Here is a 17,037-nt window from a genome sequence, read left to right on the forward strand (position 1 = left end):
GAAGACTGTAGTTTCTTAAAAGTAAAGAACTCTTTAGTTTTGTAAAAGTAAATGACTCTTTACTAGTGTAAAGTAAAGGACTCTTGTTACTTAAAAGTAAAGGCTAAAGGACTCTAGTTTAACAAAAGTAAAGGACCCTAGTTATTTAAAAGTAAAGGACTCTTTATTTTTGTAAAAGCAAAGGACTCTTTATTTTTGTAAAAGCAAAGAACTCTTTAGTTTCGTAAAAAGGTAAAGGACACAAGAGTCTTAAAAGTAAAGGACTTTTTAGTTTCGTTAAATTAAAGGACTCTTTAGTTTTGTAAAAGTAAAAGACTCTTTAGTTTCTTAAAACTAAAGATATCTAGTTTCGTAAAAGTAAAAGACTTTTTAGTTTCTTAAAACTAAAGAAATCTAGTTTCGTAAAGTAAAGGACATAGGTTACCTAACTACATAGTAATGGCTTAGTTTTTTTCCAAGTTTTTACAAAGTGTTGGTTTAAATATGTGAATTAATATTTTCCAGATTAAGATGCTAAAAATGAAAGTACAAAATTTTATCCATATGGCTCGGTGCTGGAGCCGGGGAAGCCGTTCAGCTCATTTAAAGAAGCTAAGAGTCAACATAAATACATGTAACAATTAAAAACAATCTCCCTTAGATAGTAAAGAGCAAGTCTCTCTCTCTCTCTCTCTCTCTCACATATATATATATATATATATATATATATATATATATATATATATATATATGTGTGTGTGTGTGTGTGTATATATATAATATATATATATATATATATATATATATATATATATATATATATATATATATATATAGTCATGCTGAGCAACACTGCCAGACGTGTAACTACTCGGTCTCTCTCTGTTCCTCGTGTAGGGGAAGAGGAAGTGGTCATACCATGGGGAGAGGGGTTACTTCAAGAGATACACTCGGAAACCCCAACTACCGTGTTGTAGTTAAGAAAGGGATAGGAGTGTGAATGGTTGAATATGTGTGCGTGTGTTTGTATATCTATCTAAATATTTAGCAGTCATTTTTGACCGTTCGCTTAGATAGTATTCTATAATTAGCTAATTGCAAGTGAATTAATAATTTTACAATTGTATTGTGATATAATTATCTTAGCAATGCATTAATGTCAATTTATTTGTTATACCCACAGAATGTCGTGGCCACTGAAATTACTGACGATGGCAGTTATGTCACTGGAGGTTTCAGGCGATTCATCGGCGACCCACCCATTCTACCAAGCCTTCAGTCCTTTGAGAGAAGCCTTTGGAGAAACGATATTCGACCTGCAACCGTCATCTGAGGTCAAGGCCTTATACACTACCCAAACGGCGGATGCTATCCGCGATGTAGATAGCGATGTTATCCGCGGTTTAGAGGGCGATTTTATCCGCGATTTAGATGGCGATTTTATCCGCGATACAGTCAAGACAGAAAACCCTGGCAACCAAGACGTCGATTACCTGACTTCGATCTCGGCAGGAACACGGCTGGGGCCTTTGATCCCTGAAGGAGGAGCTAGACTGGGGCCTTTGATCCCTGAAGGAGGAGCTAGACAAGGGCCTTCGATCTTACCAGATCAACAGAAACTGGCTACTGGACCTGTTAGTATTCGACAGAGGTTTGAAGTTATGGAACCTGAGAAGTCAGTTTTCAATTTAGATACTTTCACTTTCAATCGAAACAATACGAGGAGGAGAGACGACATATTTAGTGCCCTGGCTGACGTCGAAACCGAAGAAGATGAGAATTTGAGAATTAATTCAATTCCTAATAACAGAAATCCCTCAAAATCCCAAGATAGTGAAGACCACGGGACGGCCAATGACTCCAGCAAGAAAATCCTACACGTTGTGAAGAGCATAGAAAACGTCCTATCAACCATGTCCTTCATGAAGGGCCTTTATCATTCCAAGAAGGCCAGTTTAACATCATCATCCTCCACTCCACCATCAACTTCGCATCCTACATCCAACGAAACTTCCTCAGCATCTTCCATCCTCGATGTTCTTCTGGACGTGCCGATGTTGGAGGGCCTTCGCACCGTGGGACTGACGGCTAGGACCGAGAGGGACTTTTTGGATCACATGGCTTCCGTTCTCGTAGGGGCTGAGCAGAGGAGTTCTGCCCTGACCCTAGATCCTGTTACTGTCATTGCTCTTTTGACACTTGGTGAGAAATTACTCCTTTTTTTTTTTTTATTCGTTTCAGGGTGTCAAGTTGCTTTTTTTTTTTTGTAAGAGTACAAAATTATCTGGTGATAAAGAGCTATTTATTTCTCTGTTTTGCACGGTACACTGCTTTTGTTTAGTTGGGTGTAGTTTATGCATATTTACACACTCACACACGTACACACATATATATAAATGTATACATATATATACATCATACATATACCATAGGCACTTCCCCCAATTTTGGGGGGTAGCCAACATCAACAAGAAACAAAAACAAAAAAAGGGGACCTCTACTCTCTACGTTCCTCCAGCCTAACCAGGGACTCAGCCGAGTTCAGCTGGTACTGCTAGGGTGCCACAGCCCAACCTCCCACATTTCCACCACAGATGAAGCTTCATACTGCTGAGTCCCCTACTGCTGCTACCTCCGCGGTCATCTAAGGCACCGGAGGAAGCAGCAGGGCCTACCGGAACTGCGTCACAATCGCTCGCCATTCATTCCTATTTCTAGCACGCTCTCTTGCCTCTCTCACATCTATCCTCCTATCACCCAGAGCTTTCTTCACACCATTTATCCACCCAAACCTTGGCCTTCCTCTTGTACTTCTCCCATCAACTCTTGCATTCATCACCTTCTTTAGCAGACAGCCATTTTCCATTCTCTCAACATGGCCAAACCACCTCAACACATTCATATCCACTCTAGCCGCTAACTCATTTCTTACACCCGTTCTCTCCCTCACCACTTCGTTCCTAACCCTATCAACTCGAGATACACCAGCCATACTCCTCAGACACTTCATCTCAAACACATTCAATTTCTGTCTCTCCATCACTTTCATTCCCCACAACTCCGATCCATACATCACAGTTGGTACAATCACTTTCTCATATAGAACTCTCTTTACATTCATGCCCAACCCTCTATTTTTTACTACTCCCTTAACTGCCCCCAACACTTTGCAACCTTCATTGACTCTGACGTACATCTGCTTCCACTCCACCATTTGCTGCAACAACAGACCCCAAGTACTTAAACTGATCCACCTCCTCAAGTAACTCTCCATTCAACATGACATTCAACCTTGCACCACCTTCACTTCTCGTACATCTCATAACCTTACTCTTACCCACATTAACTCTCAACTTCCTTTTCTCACACACCCTTCCAAATTCTGTCACTAGTCGGTCAAGCTTCTCTTCTGTGTCTGCTACCAGTACCGTATCATCCGCAAACAACAACTGATTTACCTCCCATTCATGATCATTCTCGCCTACCAATTTTAATCCTCGTCCAAGCACTCGAGCATTCACCTCTCTCACCACTCCATCAACATACAAGTTAAACAACCACGGCGACATCACACATCCCTGTCTCAGCCCCACTCTCACCGGAAACCAATCGCTCACTTCATTTCCTATTCTAACACATGCTTTACTACCTTTGTAGAAACTTTTCACTGCTTGCAACAACCTTCCACCAACTCCATATAACCTCATCACATTCCACATTGCTTCCCTATCAACTCTATCATATGCTTTCTCCAGATCCATAAACGCAACATACACCTCCTTACCTTTTGCTAAATATTTCTCGCATATCTGCCTAACTGTAAAAATCTGATTCATACAACCCCTACCTCTTCTAAAACCACCCTGTACTTCCAAGATTGCATTTTCTGTTTTATCCTTAATCCTATTAATCAGTACTCTACCATACACTTTTCCAACTACACTCAACAAACTAATACCTCTTGAATTACAACACTCATGCACATCTCCCTTACCCTTATATAGTGGTACAATACATGCACAGACCCAATCTACTGGTACCATTGACAACACAAAACACACATTAAACAATCTCACCAACCATTCAAGTACAGTCACACCCCCTTCCTTCAACATCTCAGCTTTCACACCATCCATACCAGATGCTTTTCCTACTCTCGTTTCATCTAGTGCTCTCCTCACTTCCTCTATTGTAATCTCTCTCTCATTCTCATCTCCCATCACTGGCACCTCAACACCTGGAACAGCAATTATATCTGCCTCCCTATCATCCTCAACATTCAGCAAACTTTCAAAATATTCCGCCCACCTTTTCCTTGCCTCCTCTCCTTTTAACAACCTTCCATTTCCATCTTTCACTGTCTCTTCAATTCTTGCGCCGGCCTTCCTTACTCTCTTCACTTCTTTCCAAAACTTCTTCTTATTCTCTTCATATGACTGACCCAGTCCCTGACCCCACCTCAGGTCAGCTGCCCTCTTTGCCTCACGTACCTTGCGCTTTATATATATATATAAATGTGTGTATATATATATATATATATATATATATATATATATATATATATATATATATTATTATGTATGTATGTATGTATGTATGTATGTGTGTGTGTGATTTATAGACAGCAGGTAAAGATATAAAGTCATGTTTAGTTATGACAATATGAAATAACTCAGTACAGTATATCAATGAATTCTTCTAGATATTAGCAGCTCTTTAAAGAGTGTTTCTGTAATCGCTTATTTGATATCTTCTTATTTTAAGCTAAATGATAATAATGATAATAATAACATTGCAATTCATTTCAACAGCTGCATACTTACTTCGAGCCGTCTACGAGATCATAGCAGTGAAGGGAGAACGTTCCCTAAGTGGGGACCTAGCTTTTTCGGACCTTCCCGAGACACTGACGAAAATTCATCATTGGATCTCCTCTTCCAGTCTTGATGGTACCAAGTAGGTTTTCTTCTTCTTCATCTTTGTCTACATCTTTTCCCACTTCTATGTGGAGTCGATGTTTCTGGCCAGCTTTCTCCATCTAACTTCAGTAGAACTTCAAAAGTTCAAAATTGGAGCAAATGTTTTTATGTTCCAGGCTGACATGAGTCTTTTTATAGTTTATATAGGACATATCTGTTTTTGACGTTGTTAATAGTTTATATAGGACATATCTGTTTTGATGCTGTTACTGTTTTTAGAGTGATATATAACTAATTTATTCTCATCATTTATTTATTTCCTTATTTCCTTTCCTCACTGGACTATTTTTCCTGTTGGGGCCCTTGGACTTATAGCATCTTGCTTTTCCAACTAGGGTGTTAGCATGGCTAGTAATAATAATAATAATAATAATGATAATAATAACTCTGTCCCACACCTCATCACCGGTTAATCCCTTTGATCGAAGATCATCCTTGATACAGTCCACCCACCTTTGCTTTGGTATCCCTCTCCTTCTCGTTCCCTGTACCTCCATTTCCATCACTCTCCTCCCAATATACTGTTCATCTCTTCTCATGACATGACCATACCACCCCAGTCTACTTTCTTGGATCTTATCTGATAGTTCTCTAACTCCTGTGGTACCCCTAATTACCTCATTCCGTATCTTATCTCTTCTTGTCACCCAACAGGTAGGTTTTCTTGGGGATTGATTAAAGAAATATACTTTTTAATAGATATGTGGGGCAAGTGAGGTCCCCTTTGGGATATCCGTTCCTGCGTGTATTCTATTTAGATAACTAATCTTTGCAGTAAGAGATTTAAAGGTTTAAAGGCCACTCATGAAGGACAATTTTTCGTGTTTTAGTTTCATTTATATATTTTTGTTTCCCTTGTTGCATAGGTTTCTCCAGAACTTATTATTTTTTACATTGAACTGTATCCGAGTTCCTTAATATCACTGCCTTGTCCTGGTTTTGAAGATTTTTGTTATCAGTTTCCTTACCCATATAAAGTTTTACTTACTTATTATTGAATAATTATAACTTAAATCTTCTATTTTCAATATTAAACTTAGCCGGTGATTATATAAGCTGCAGCTCTGCTGCCCGACAGAAAAACTCTACGTTCAAAATACGCCAGCGATCGCTATGCAGGTAGGGGGTGTACATCAACAGCGCCATCTGTCGAGCAGGTACTTAGTACTCCATGTAAACACAGAACCAATTTTCTCTGTCGTGCCACCGGCAAGACCTACTAAATTCGCTGTTGCTTACTGGATTGGTTTTCACAGATTTTGGTGAAGTACACATTTCTAGTTATTAGCTTTCGCTTTGCAGAGGTTATCTTCAATACATCCTTGCATTCTTTTATTGATTTTGGATTATTTGTTGACGACTTTGGATAGATTTTGAATTCCCCTTTGACTAATTCAAGATGGCTGACCCTTCTCAAGTCCCTAAATACAGAAAGTGTAGTGCTAGGGACTGTTCAAGGCGTCTTCCGAAGGCCTCTATCGATCCGCACACCGTTTGTTCCAATTGTCGGGATAAAACCTGTCAATTGGAAGATCGATGTGAGGAATGCGTTGGGCTTTCGGAATTCAATTTTCTCGAATTCCTGAAATATTCACGTAGGCTAGAGAGAGATAGAGTCAGGAGAAGTTCATCTCGCTCCGTTGATATTTCCTCTCCTCATGCCCCACAACCTATTCCTTCCCCTGTAGTGGTTGCTCCTGATCCCCCTTCTAGCACTCAACAACCTTCGATGGCAGATATGATGCGTGCCATCCAGACTCTGGGTGAGAGAGTCGAGTCATTGGCGAGTGACCGTAACCAACTCATGGCAGACGTCAAGGAGTTGAAGTGTAAGAGTGCAGTGGGTAGTGACAAAGTGAGTGGTAGTGTTGTGGAAAGTGTTAGTGTTGCGCTTGAGGGTTCGTCTGTTCGTGCCTGTCGTCCTCCCAGTCCGGGACCTCTTGCAAGCTCCCAAGCCCAGGGGAGAAGCAATGTCGTACGACCAAAGGGTTTGACAGGCTTTAATCAGCGGACAGACGTTCCCTCCGTGGTTTCGGACGTATCTTACCAAGATCGCCCCACCCACAAGAAGACGAGAGAGCCCATTTATTCCTCGTCTGCGGAAGAGGTTTCTCGAAAGAAACAATGGACCAAGGTCTCACGGCCTCTTAAACGCAAGTCGGTCCCTTCCGCGCAAGTCCAACGGCCCAGTTGTAGCCACTGGGTCAGTTCGGACTCGCTGCAGTCTTCCGATGACTGCACACCTCCTAAGAGAGGCAAAGCGGTACCGCAGCAGGCAGTAACACCGTCTGTTGCCGCACCTGCTACTGTAGACCCTAAGTGGTCTTTGCTGCAAACCATGCAGACGCAGTTAACGTCATTAATGCAGGACTTTCGTGCGGAGAAGGTTGACGCTGCACCACCCGTTAGCCTACAACCACCCACGGTTGTGCGTCCAGTGGACGCTGAGGCTACCTTCTCCCGCACTCCAGCTATGAGAGTCCCGCCACCCATGCGCTCCAGTGTACCCTGCCAGCCGCATGTTGACGTTCAGCGACGCACGGAACCTTCCGTTGACGTTCGCAAGTTACAACAACAACCTAAGTTGTTTTGTTTTGACGCGGTGCGTCAACCTCCGCAACCCAGTGTGGTTACCACTACTCGCCCACAGCAGACTAGACAGTCAGGAGTAGATGCTTTGCGCCCCTGCGCTGCTATGGTTGTTGCCAGCTCACAGACTGGGCAACAGTTCCATGACGTTGCGTCCAGTGCAGTCACGCATGCACCCGTGCTGCCGGACTCAGCTGACCAGCCAATTCCTACTCCTTTGCCGCTTCCTCCTCAGTATTCAGACGATGGACTCTCTGATGATGACGACGCTGCACACTTTGACGACCCGCATACGGACATCGACGAACCCAAGACCACGCCTCCCTCCTTGGACTTTAGGAAAGTTCTTGCACTGTTCAGGGAGATGTATCCTGATCAGTTTGTTTCTGCAGCCCCACGCTCTCCTCCATCTGAGTTCGCGTTAGGCACGCAGTCATCCGCGCCTGCCTTTACGAAGCTCGTCCTCGCCCGCTTGTCTAAGAGAGCTTTAAGAGTGTTGGGAGAATGGATGCAGTCCAAAAAGCACCTTGGGAAGACAGCATTCTTGTTTCCCCCTGCGAAACTCACTTCCAGATCGAGCGTCTGGTATGCCACGGGAGAAGTTCTCTGCTTGGGAGTTCCTGCCTCTGCCCAGGGCGACTTCTCAAGTCTAGTAGACTCTCCCCGCAGGCTAGCCATGAGACGCTCCAAGATTTGTTGGACTCCTTCAGACTTAGACCATCTGATGAAAGGAGTGTTCAGAGCCTTCGAGGTTTTTAACTTTTTGGATTGGTGTTTGGGAGCGTTGAGCAGGAAGACCTCCCCTTCTGACAAGGAAACTTCCATGCTCATTATGTCCTACATGGACAAGGCCATACGGGACGGTTCCAGTGAGCTTGCGGCTTCGTTCGTTTCCGGGGTCCTCAAGAAACGGGAAAACCTTTGCTCCTTCTTGTCAGCTGGAGTAACACAATGTCAGAGATCGGAACTTATGTTTGCTCCTCTCTCAAAGTGCCTTTTCCCAGAGGAGTTGATAAAGGAGATTGCTGCCTCCTTGATTCAAAAAGACACGCATGACCTGGTTGCGTCATCTGCCCGCAAAGCCACCCCTTTGCCTACCGTGTCTAGACCCAGGATGGACACTCCAGCGTCCAGATTTATTCCGCCCTTTCGTGGCAGAGCCTCCAGCAGAGGAGGTGCTCGTGCCGAAGGGAGACGTGGGATTAAGAAGAAAGGTACCAAGTCCTTTAAAGGCAGAGTCTGACTGCCACCTTCTTCAGACAGCAGTGGGAGCCAGACTCAAGAACTACTGGCAGTCCTGGGAGAACAGGGGCGCAGATGCACAATCTGTGAAGTTGCTCAGAGAAGGGTACAAGATCCCGTTTGTACGCAAACCCCCTCTAGCAACGTCTCCCATCGACCTCTCTCCCAGGTACAGAGAGGAGGACAAGAGACTAGCTTTGAAGCAAGAGGTGTCTCTCTTACTAGAAAAGGGAGCGGTAGTCAAAGTCCGGGACCATCAATCCCCGGGCTTCTACATCCGTCTCTTCTTAGTGGTAAAGAAGACAGGAGGGTGGAGGCCGGTGCTAGACGTCAGTGCTCTGAATGTCTTTGTCACAAAGCAGACGTTCGCCATGGAGACGACAAAGTCTGTTCTAGCAGCGGTCAGGAAGGAAGACTGGATGGTCTCTTTAGACCTAAAGGACGCTTACTTTCACGTCCCCATCCACCCAGATTCCCAACCTTTTCTAAGGTTCGTTTACGGGAAGGTTGTCTACCAATTTCAAGCCCTGTGCTTTGGCCTAAGCACGGCGCCTCTTGTCTTTACGAAACTGATGAGGAATATTGCCAAATTCCTGCATTTAGCGGACATCAGAGCCTCCCTCTATTTGGACGACTGGCTTCTAAGAGCTTCTTCCAGTCGTCGCTGTCTGGAGAATCTAAAGTGGACTCTAGATCTGACCAAGGAATTGGGTCTCCTGGTCAATATGGAAAAGTCCCAACTGGTCCCATCCCAAACTATAGTGTACTTAGGGATGGAGATTCACAGTCAAGCTTTTCGGGCTTTTCCGTCGACCCCCAGAACAAGTCAAGCCCAAGGATGCATCCAGAACATGCTAAAGAAGGACCGATGTTCAGTCAGACAGTGGATGAGTCTGATAGGGACGCTTTCATCCCTGGACCAGTTCATTGCGTTAGGGAGACTGCACCTCCGTCCCCTTCAATTTCACCTAGCTGTTCACTGGAGAAAGGACAAGACGCTAGAAGCGGTCTCGATCCCCATTTCCGAGAAGATGAAGTCATCACTGACTTGGTGGAAGGACAACATCTACCTCAGAGAGGGTCTGCCCCTGGCTGTTCAGACCCCCAACCACGTTCTCTTCTCGGACGCATCGGACACGGGCTGGGGTGCGACATTAGACGGTCGGGAATGCTCGGGAACTTGGAACTCGAATCAAAGAACGTTACATATCAACTGCAAGGAGCTACTGGCAGTTCATCTGGCCTTGAAAAGCTTCAAGTCCCTCCTTCTAGGCAAGGTGGTGGAGGTGAACTCAGACAACACCACGGCCTTGGCGTACATCTCCAAGCAAGGAGGGACCCATTCTATGACGTTGTACGAGATCGCAAGGGACCTCCTCACCTGGTCAAGAGATCTAAACCTTTCTCTAGTAACGAGGTTCATTCAAGGCAACATGAATGTCATGGCGGACTGCCTCAGCCGGAAGGGTCAAATCATCCCAACAGAATGGACCCTACACAAGAATGTGTGCAAAAGACTATGGGCCACATGGGGCCAACCTACCATAGATCTCTTTGCAACCTCGATGACCAAGAGGCTCCCAATTTATTGCTCGCCAATCCCGGACCCAGCAGCAGTTCATATAGATGCTTTTCTACTGGATTGGTCCCACCTAGACCTTTATGCATTCCCCCCGTTCAAGATTGTCAACAAGGTACTGCAGAAGTTCGCCTCTCACGAAGGGACAAGGTTGACGTTAGTTGCTCCCCTCTGGCCCGCGAGAGAATGGTTCACCGAGGTACTTCAATGGCTGGTGGACGTTCCCAGAACTCTTCCTCTAAGAGTGGACCTTCTACGTCAGCCACACGTAAAGAAGGTACACCCAAGCCTCCACGCTCTTCGTCTGACTGCCTTCAGACTATCGAAAGACTCTCGAGAGCTAGAGGCTTTTCGAAGGAGGCAGCCAGGGCGATTGCTAGAGCAAGGAGGACATCCACTCTTAGAGTCTACCAGTCGAAGTGGGAAGTCTTCCGAAACTGGTGCAAGTCGGTATCAGTATCCTCAACCAGTACCTCTGTAACCCAAATAGCTGACTTCCTATTATACCTGAGGAAGGAAAGATCTCTTTCAGCTCCCACGATCAAAGGTTACAGAAGCATGTTGGCAGCAGTCTTCCGTCACAGAGGCTTAGATCTTTCTAACAACAAAGATCTACAGGACCTCCTTAAGTCTTTTGAGACCTCGAAGGAGCGTCGTTTGGCCACACCAGGTTGGAATTTAGACGTGGTACTAAGATTCCTTATGTCAGAAAGGTTCGAGCCACTACAATCAGCCTCCTTTAAAGATCTCACTTTAAAGACTCTTTTCCTCGTCTGCTTAGCAACAGCTAAAAGAGTCAGTGAGATACACGCCTTCAGCAGGAACATCGGATTTTCATCTGAAACGGCTACATGTTCTTTACAGCTTGGTTTTCTAGCCAAAAATGAACTACCTTCTCGTCCTTGGCCGAAATCGTTCGATATTCCAAGCCTTTCTAATTTGGTTGGAAATGAACTAGAAAGAGTCTTATGCCCTGTTAGAGCTCTTAAGTTCTATTTAAGACGAACTAAACCGTTACGAGGACAGTCAGAAGCTTTATGGTGTGCTATTAAGAAACCTTCTTTACCTATGTCAAAGAATGCAGTTTCCTATTATATCAGACTGTTGATACGAGAAGCTCATTCCCATCTGAATGAGGAAGACCATGCTTTGCTGAAGGTAAGGACACATGAAGTTAGAGCTGTTGCAACTTCAGTGGCCTTTAAACAAAATAGATCTCTGCAGAGTATAATGGACGCAACCTATTGGAGAAGCAAGTCAGTGTTCGCGTCTTTTTATCTTAAAGATGTCCAGTCTCTTTACGAGAACTGCTACACCCTGGGACCATTCGTAGCAGCGAGTGCAGTAGTGGGTGAGGGCTCAACCACTACATTCCCCTAATTCCATAACCTTTTTAATCTTTCTCTTGAAATGTTTTTTATTGTTGTTTTTGGGTTGTCCGGAAGGCTAAGAAGCCTTTCGCATCCTGGTTGATTTGGCGGGTGGTCAAATTCTTTTCTTGAGAAGCGCCTAGATTAGAGGTTTTGATGAGGTCCTTTAGTATGGGTTGCAACCCTTGATACTTCAGCTCCTAGGAGTCGCTCAGCATCCTAAGAGGATCGCGAGGCTCAGTAAGGAAGACGTACTTAAAAAGGCAGAGTAATTGTTCAAGTCGACTTCCTTACCAGGTACTTATTTATTTTATGTTTGTTATTTTGAATAACTGCTAAAATGAAATACAAAATACTTAGCTCATAATAATGTAAACAAGTAATGCTGGTCTCTACCCACCCCCCTGGGTGTGAATCAGCTTATTAATCAACGGCTAAGTTTAATATTGAAAAATGTTATTTTTATTAATAAAATAAATTTTTGAATATACTTACCCGGTGATTATATATTAAAGGACCCTCCCTTCCTCCCCAATAGAGACCCAGTGGACCGAGGAGAAAATTGATTCTGTGTTTACATGGAGTACTAAGTACCTGCTCGACAGATGGCGCTGTTGATGTACACCCCCTACCTGCATAGCGATCGCTGGCGTATTTTGAACGTAGAGTTTTTCTGTCGGGCAGCAGAGCTGCAGCTTATATAATCACCGGGTAAGTATATTCAAAAATTTATTTTATTAATAAAAATAACATATTCCTTATCCATTTTGATATACCATGTTACTACTATAAGAATTTTGTATATTAATATTTCATTCATAAATATCTTCACGGGTGTTTGTTTAACTTTCCATAATGAAATTTTATCTTTATTTGAATACCTAAATTCAGTTGATAATGATTCAGATTGAAACAATTTAAGCTAATTCATCTTATATTGAATAATGTCCTTTTTTCCATGACCAGATTCAAAAGGGCCACAAGAGACGTCAAAGACAACCTTGATGTCCCAGGGGACTTGGCAGCGGTTCTTAAACTACACCGTCAGGGGGACCATTCCTGTGTCAAGGAATTCCTTTGCCAGCAGCTTCAGTATAGGCCACTGAAGTCTCTGAAACTCTCAGATATGATGACGTAAGTTTGGTCAAGATATATTTGATTTAAGAGCCTCTCCTAATGTTCATATTGCTTTGTCCCTAAAGCCAACTCAGTAGCGACATCAACTTAAAAAATTAAAAATTTCCCTTTCTGCCCTTCAAGAGGCCACTGCTCTTGCCCACTAAGGTAAAATTCAAAGTAACGTGATTTTAAGAGTACTTACTTCAATAGTACATACGATAATTTGACAAGATCACCATTATGAAGCTTAACTATCCTTAACAAAACTTTTTTTTCTTGGAAGAAGCTATCCATTTCAGCTAATAAGGGTTGTTTTTAGTTCCTTGCTTCATATTGTATTGAAGCATTTAGAGTTAGGTTCATTTGTTACTGTTATTGCATGTATATTTGTCCTTTATTATTGAAAACTTCCAGTAGTTAGAGGAATTTTCTGGAATCTAAATGTAATATTACATTTTTTAAAGGTTCAAATTGGGAACCCATGGAAATTCTTTATATTAAAGATCTTAAGCGCTAAAAATCTCTTTCTTTCGGCATTAGCATCAGCTAAACACATTAGTGAACTGCAAACTCATTCTTGTAAGTTAAGATTTTTGAAAACATAATATGTCTTATCATTTTTGCCTGCTTTCAAAGATAAGATTAATTTTAAGATAGAAGGTTAACCACAAATTGTTCAAATTACAGATTTGAAAAAAGAGTTACGACTGCATCACAGAACAGATTTCTTAGTCGGCTGAAGGCTGCTAAGTATTACTTGGGCAAAACTGAAGACATTAGGGATATTGTTCCTAATTTATGTTGTAGGGTTAGGTGACAGGTTGTCAAATTGTCCTTTGTCCAAATGTATATCTATTTCTGATTGAAATATTGGTCATAGAGGCTCACAAGGAGTTAGTTCCAAGTCAGAGAAATTTGAAGGTTAAAGTGCATGAAATTATAAGTGCAGTTATATTTCTAAAATTCTGTGAGCATCTTGCTTAGGGGGTACCAGTGGGTATTGGCTGGACATTATCTTGAAGAATCCTAGTTCTCCTCTCAAGATTACTGGGTTCTAAGTACCTTAATAGATGCAGACGGTGTGTTTTAATCAAAGTTGTGTTTCCTTTAGTTTTATAAATGGATGAAATTAAGTATTCTTAGAGGTATTATGTATCAATCTTGAGCATCAGGTTATAACCTTAGTTATAACAGTTTGGTATCTTGGTACTAGATTAAGAGGCGAGTCTGGTTTGTGAATGAGTCTCTTAAGGACTTTAAATTTCCTCCATCTTCCCTTCATGACCCACTCTCAAGTGAGTGTGTGAGTCAGCAATATGAACTATAAGTTGAGGATCCTAGAAAAAATGGAATATATACAACAAACAAATCTTTAGGGCACAGGGTTTCCATGTGTGATAGGACCAGGAAAACCGCCTTTACGTAAAGTAAATGTAAAACTTATTTATATACTCATCTGATGTTCATATACATTCCAATCCTCCTCCCCACTGACTATTGAGATATGAGGACAGGATATTACGACTTCGAGACTGATGAATGTAGTTAAGGACAAACCTTACTTTGAGTCACCATTGTTCATCAAATGTTGCTTTGGTGGGCAAGATGCTTAGCCTCTTGAAGGAATAGACGGGAATATTTTAATTTCTTGGGGGTAACAACCGTTTAGTTGGCTAAGGGGACAAAGAAGTATAGAAATAACAAATTTATTACTAAAATTCTATTATTTTCAACTTAATACAGACTAAAATGTCATTAGAACTTCTAATTGATGACATTAATTGAATAATTATTAATTTTTATAACCTTATCTTGCAAGTCCTTGCATGAAGTTGAAAGAAACTCTTGAAGATACAGATTTTGTGTGTATTAAAACTTTCATAGTCTTTGATGCTTAATATCACAAAAGAAAGCATTAAGACAATAAGTTTTCTATTTACTCGTATTTAATACATTTTTTTTACTTGTTTAAAATGATCAGTTTCCCTTTTCTATATTCAATATATTTTTTTCTTCCACTAGAGGTTGGATAAGCTATTACTACGGAGACCCTACTATAAGCAAGCTTATTGACAGCGCACAGGGAAACAATGACGTCACCTGCGCCAACAGCAACCGCCAGTCCTGTTCCTTAGACACATTAGTAGAAATAAGCCAACTAAGGTCCATCTTTAACAGTATGACGGAAAAACTATTAATTCTAGCGGATTCTAACCAAAATTGATCATTGATCGTCTTGTTTTCCTTCTCTTAGGTTGGTTACCATTTACAAATTGTTTGTTTGTAGCTGAGTAGATCCATTATTATTTCTTTGGAATTGAGGCTTCAAACCTATTTATATTTATATGTACATTTATATTTTCAATATGTTTGTGTTCTCTGGTCAAGGTATTGGTTTGTTGAGGACCTGTTGATATCTTGTGGTTATCCAAGTACTCACAAACAATGGTTTTGAGGTTGAAGCATTTGTGTACAGAAAGGGCATTGTTGTATTAGTTTGTAATTATTGTATTGTAGCATTAATTTGTATATCAATAGGATATAAAATTTGCATTTAACAAGTCAACTCACAGTATCCACAGCCTTGAGGGTCTGGATTAAAATCACAGTTATTGGCACTAGGATGAGTAAGTAGTTGAACTGCAGTTGCTTCTAGTGAGATTGGTGCTAAATATTGGAAAAAAATTCATTCTCCACAGTTGAGTATTTAGGTTGACAGGAGCATGCATAATTCTGACTGTCATACAGTGTATGTAGTGTAAATATATTAGTGTAGAATGAAGATTGATTAATTTAGATTTTTAGGGCATTATAATTGTTTCCTGTGGCGTACCTAAAGGGGGACCGGGGTTGGGGTATTTTTGAAAATGCTCCATTGGCCTCTAAAGCAGGGTTAGCAAATGAAAGTATTTATACGTTTAGAATTACCACCAACTCTTCAATTATTACAAGAATAAGGGGGACGGGGACCTGTTTACTAAACGCAGTCCCCAGGGCCTCCAAACCTTTAGCTATGTCCCTGGTTGTGTCGAAGGGTAGTTACTAGTATATTATGTATACAGGGATCTGTTTACTTGCGCAGTCTCCCAGGCTTCCAAACTCTAGTTACGCCCCTGGTTGTGTCGAAGGGTAGTTAGCAGTATATTATGCATACAGGGACCTGTTTACTTGCGCAGTCCCCCAGGCCCCCAAACCTCTATCTATGCCCCTGGTTGTGTCGAAGGGTAGTTACTAGTATATTATTTATACAGGGACCTGTTTACTTGCGCAGTCCCCCAGGCCTCCAAACCTCTATCTACGCCCCTGGGTGTGTCGAAGGGTAGTTACCACTGTTATGTATACAATACCAAATCTGAGAAGTCAGAATTTTCAAAGGTTGAGTTGGAGTCTAAGCTTTAAGACATCCTAGAGCTAAGCTAACAAAGGCACTTTATCTTCTTGACTTACCCACTCCTTTGGACATACATACTCCTGTAAATATTCAATCCAAACAGGGAGTATATGAAAAAAATTTAGTTTTCCGTATGGGAGTTGAACCAGTAAATGCTAGGTTAAAGTGAGGAAACCATCCATACTCTTATTCCTGATTTTAAATCCCACATGGATAGGTCACAATCCCATTTTATTATTCCTGTTTGGATTTAGATTTAAGAGGAGTAAGTAAATACAAGTGTGAGTACATCTAGAATTTAAATGGTATTTCTTTGCGTAATAAAAATGCATATAATTTCTTGGCGTAATAGAAATGCATATAATTTCTTGGCGTAATAAAAATGCTTATGAAATTTCAGCTATTTTTCAACCATTAGAATTTCAAGGATTCTTTGTAATTTTCATTAAGTAATTGTATTATATTTTTGTGAATAAATGTTTTGTTTGTTTAGTAACTTTCATTAAGTAATTGCACTGTATTTTTGTGAATGAATGTTTTGTTTGTTAGTAACTTTCATCAAGTAATTGCACTGTATTTTTGTGAATAAATTTTGTTTGTTAGTAACTTTCATTAAGTAATTGCACTGTATTTTTGTGAATAATTTTTTTTTGTTAGTAACTTTCATTAAGTAATTGCACTGTATTTTTGTGAATAATTTTTTTTTGTTAGTAACTTTCATTAAGTAATTGCACTGTATTTTTGTGAATAATTTTTTTTTGTTAGTAACTTTCATTAAGTAAATGCACT

General features: G+C 41.4%; 1 protein-coding gene across 1 annotated transcript in view; it reads left to right on the forward strand.

Annotated features, from left to right (window-relative positions):
• Positions 1-16,773, forward strand: part of LOC137637630 (uncharacterized) — a 23,656-nt gene extending 6,883 nt beyond the window's left edge. Inside the window, exons 2-5 of the mRNA XM_068369780.1 lie at positions 1,163-2,181; positions 4,791-4,935; positions 12,705-12,872; positions 14,880-16,773. Of these exons, the coding sequence (XP_068225881.1) occupies positions 1,164-2,181; positions 4,791-4,935; positions 12,705-12,872; positions 14,880-15,081 (1,533 nt within the window). The 5' untranslated portion in view covers position 1,163 and the 3' untranslated portion in view covers positions 15,082-16,773. The remainder of the gene's footprint in view (positions 1-1,162; positions 2,182-4,790; positions 4,936-12,704; positions 12,873-14,879) is intronic.
• Positions 16,774-17,037: the final 264 nt, after the last annotated feature.

This window comes from Palaemon carinicauda, unplaced genomic scaffold (genome assembly GCF_036898095.1).
Source record: "Palaemon carinicauda isolate YSFRI2023 unplaced genomic scaffold, ASM3689809v2 scaffold899, whole genome shotgun sequence".
Lineage (NCBI taxonomy): Eukaryota > Metazoa > Arthropoda > Malacostraca > Decapoda > Palaemonidae > Palaemon > Palaemon carinicauda.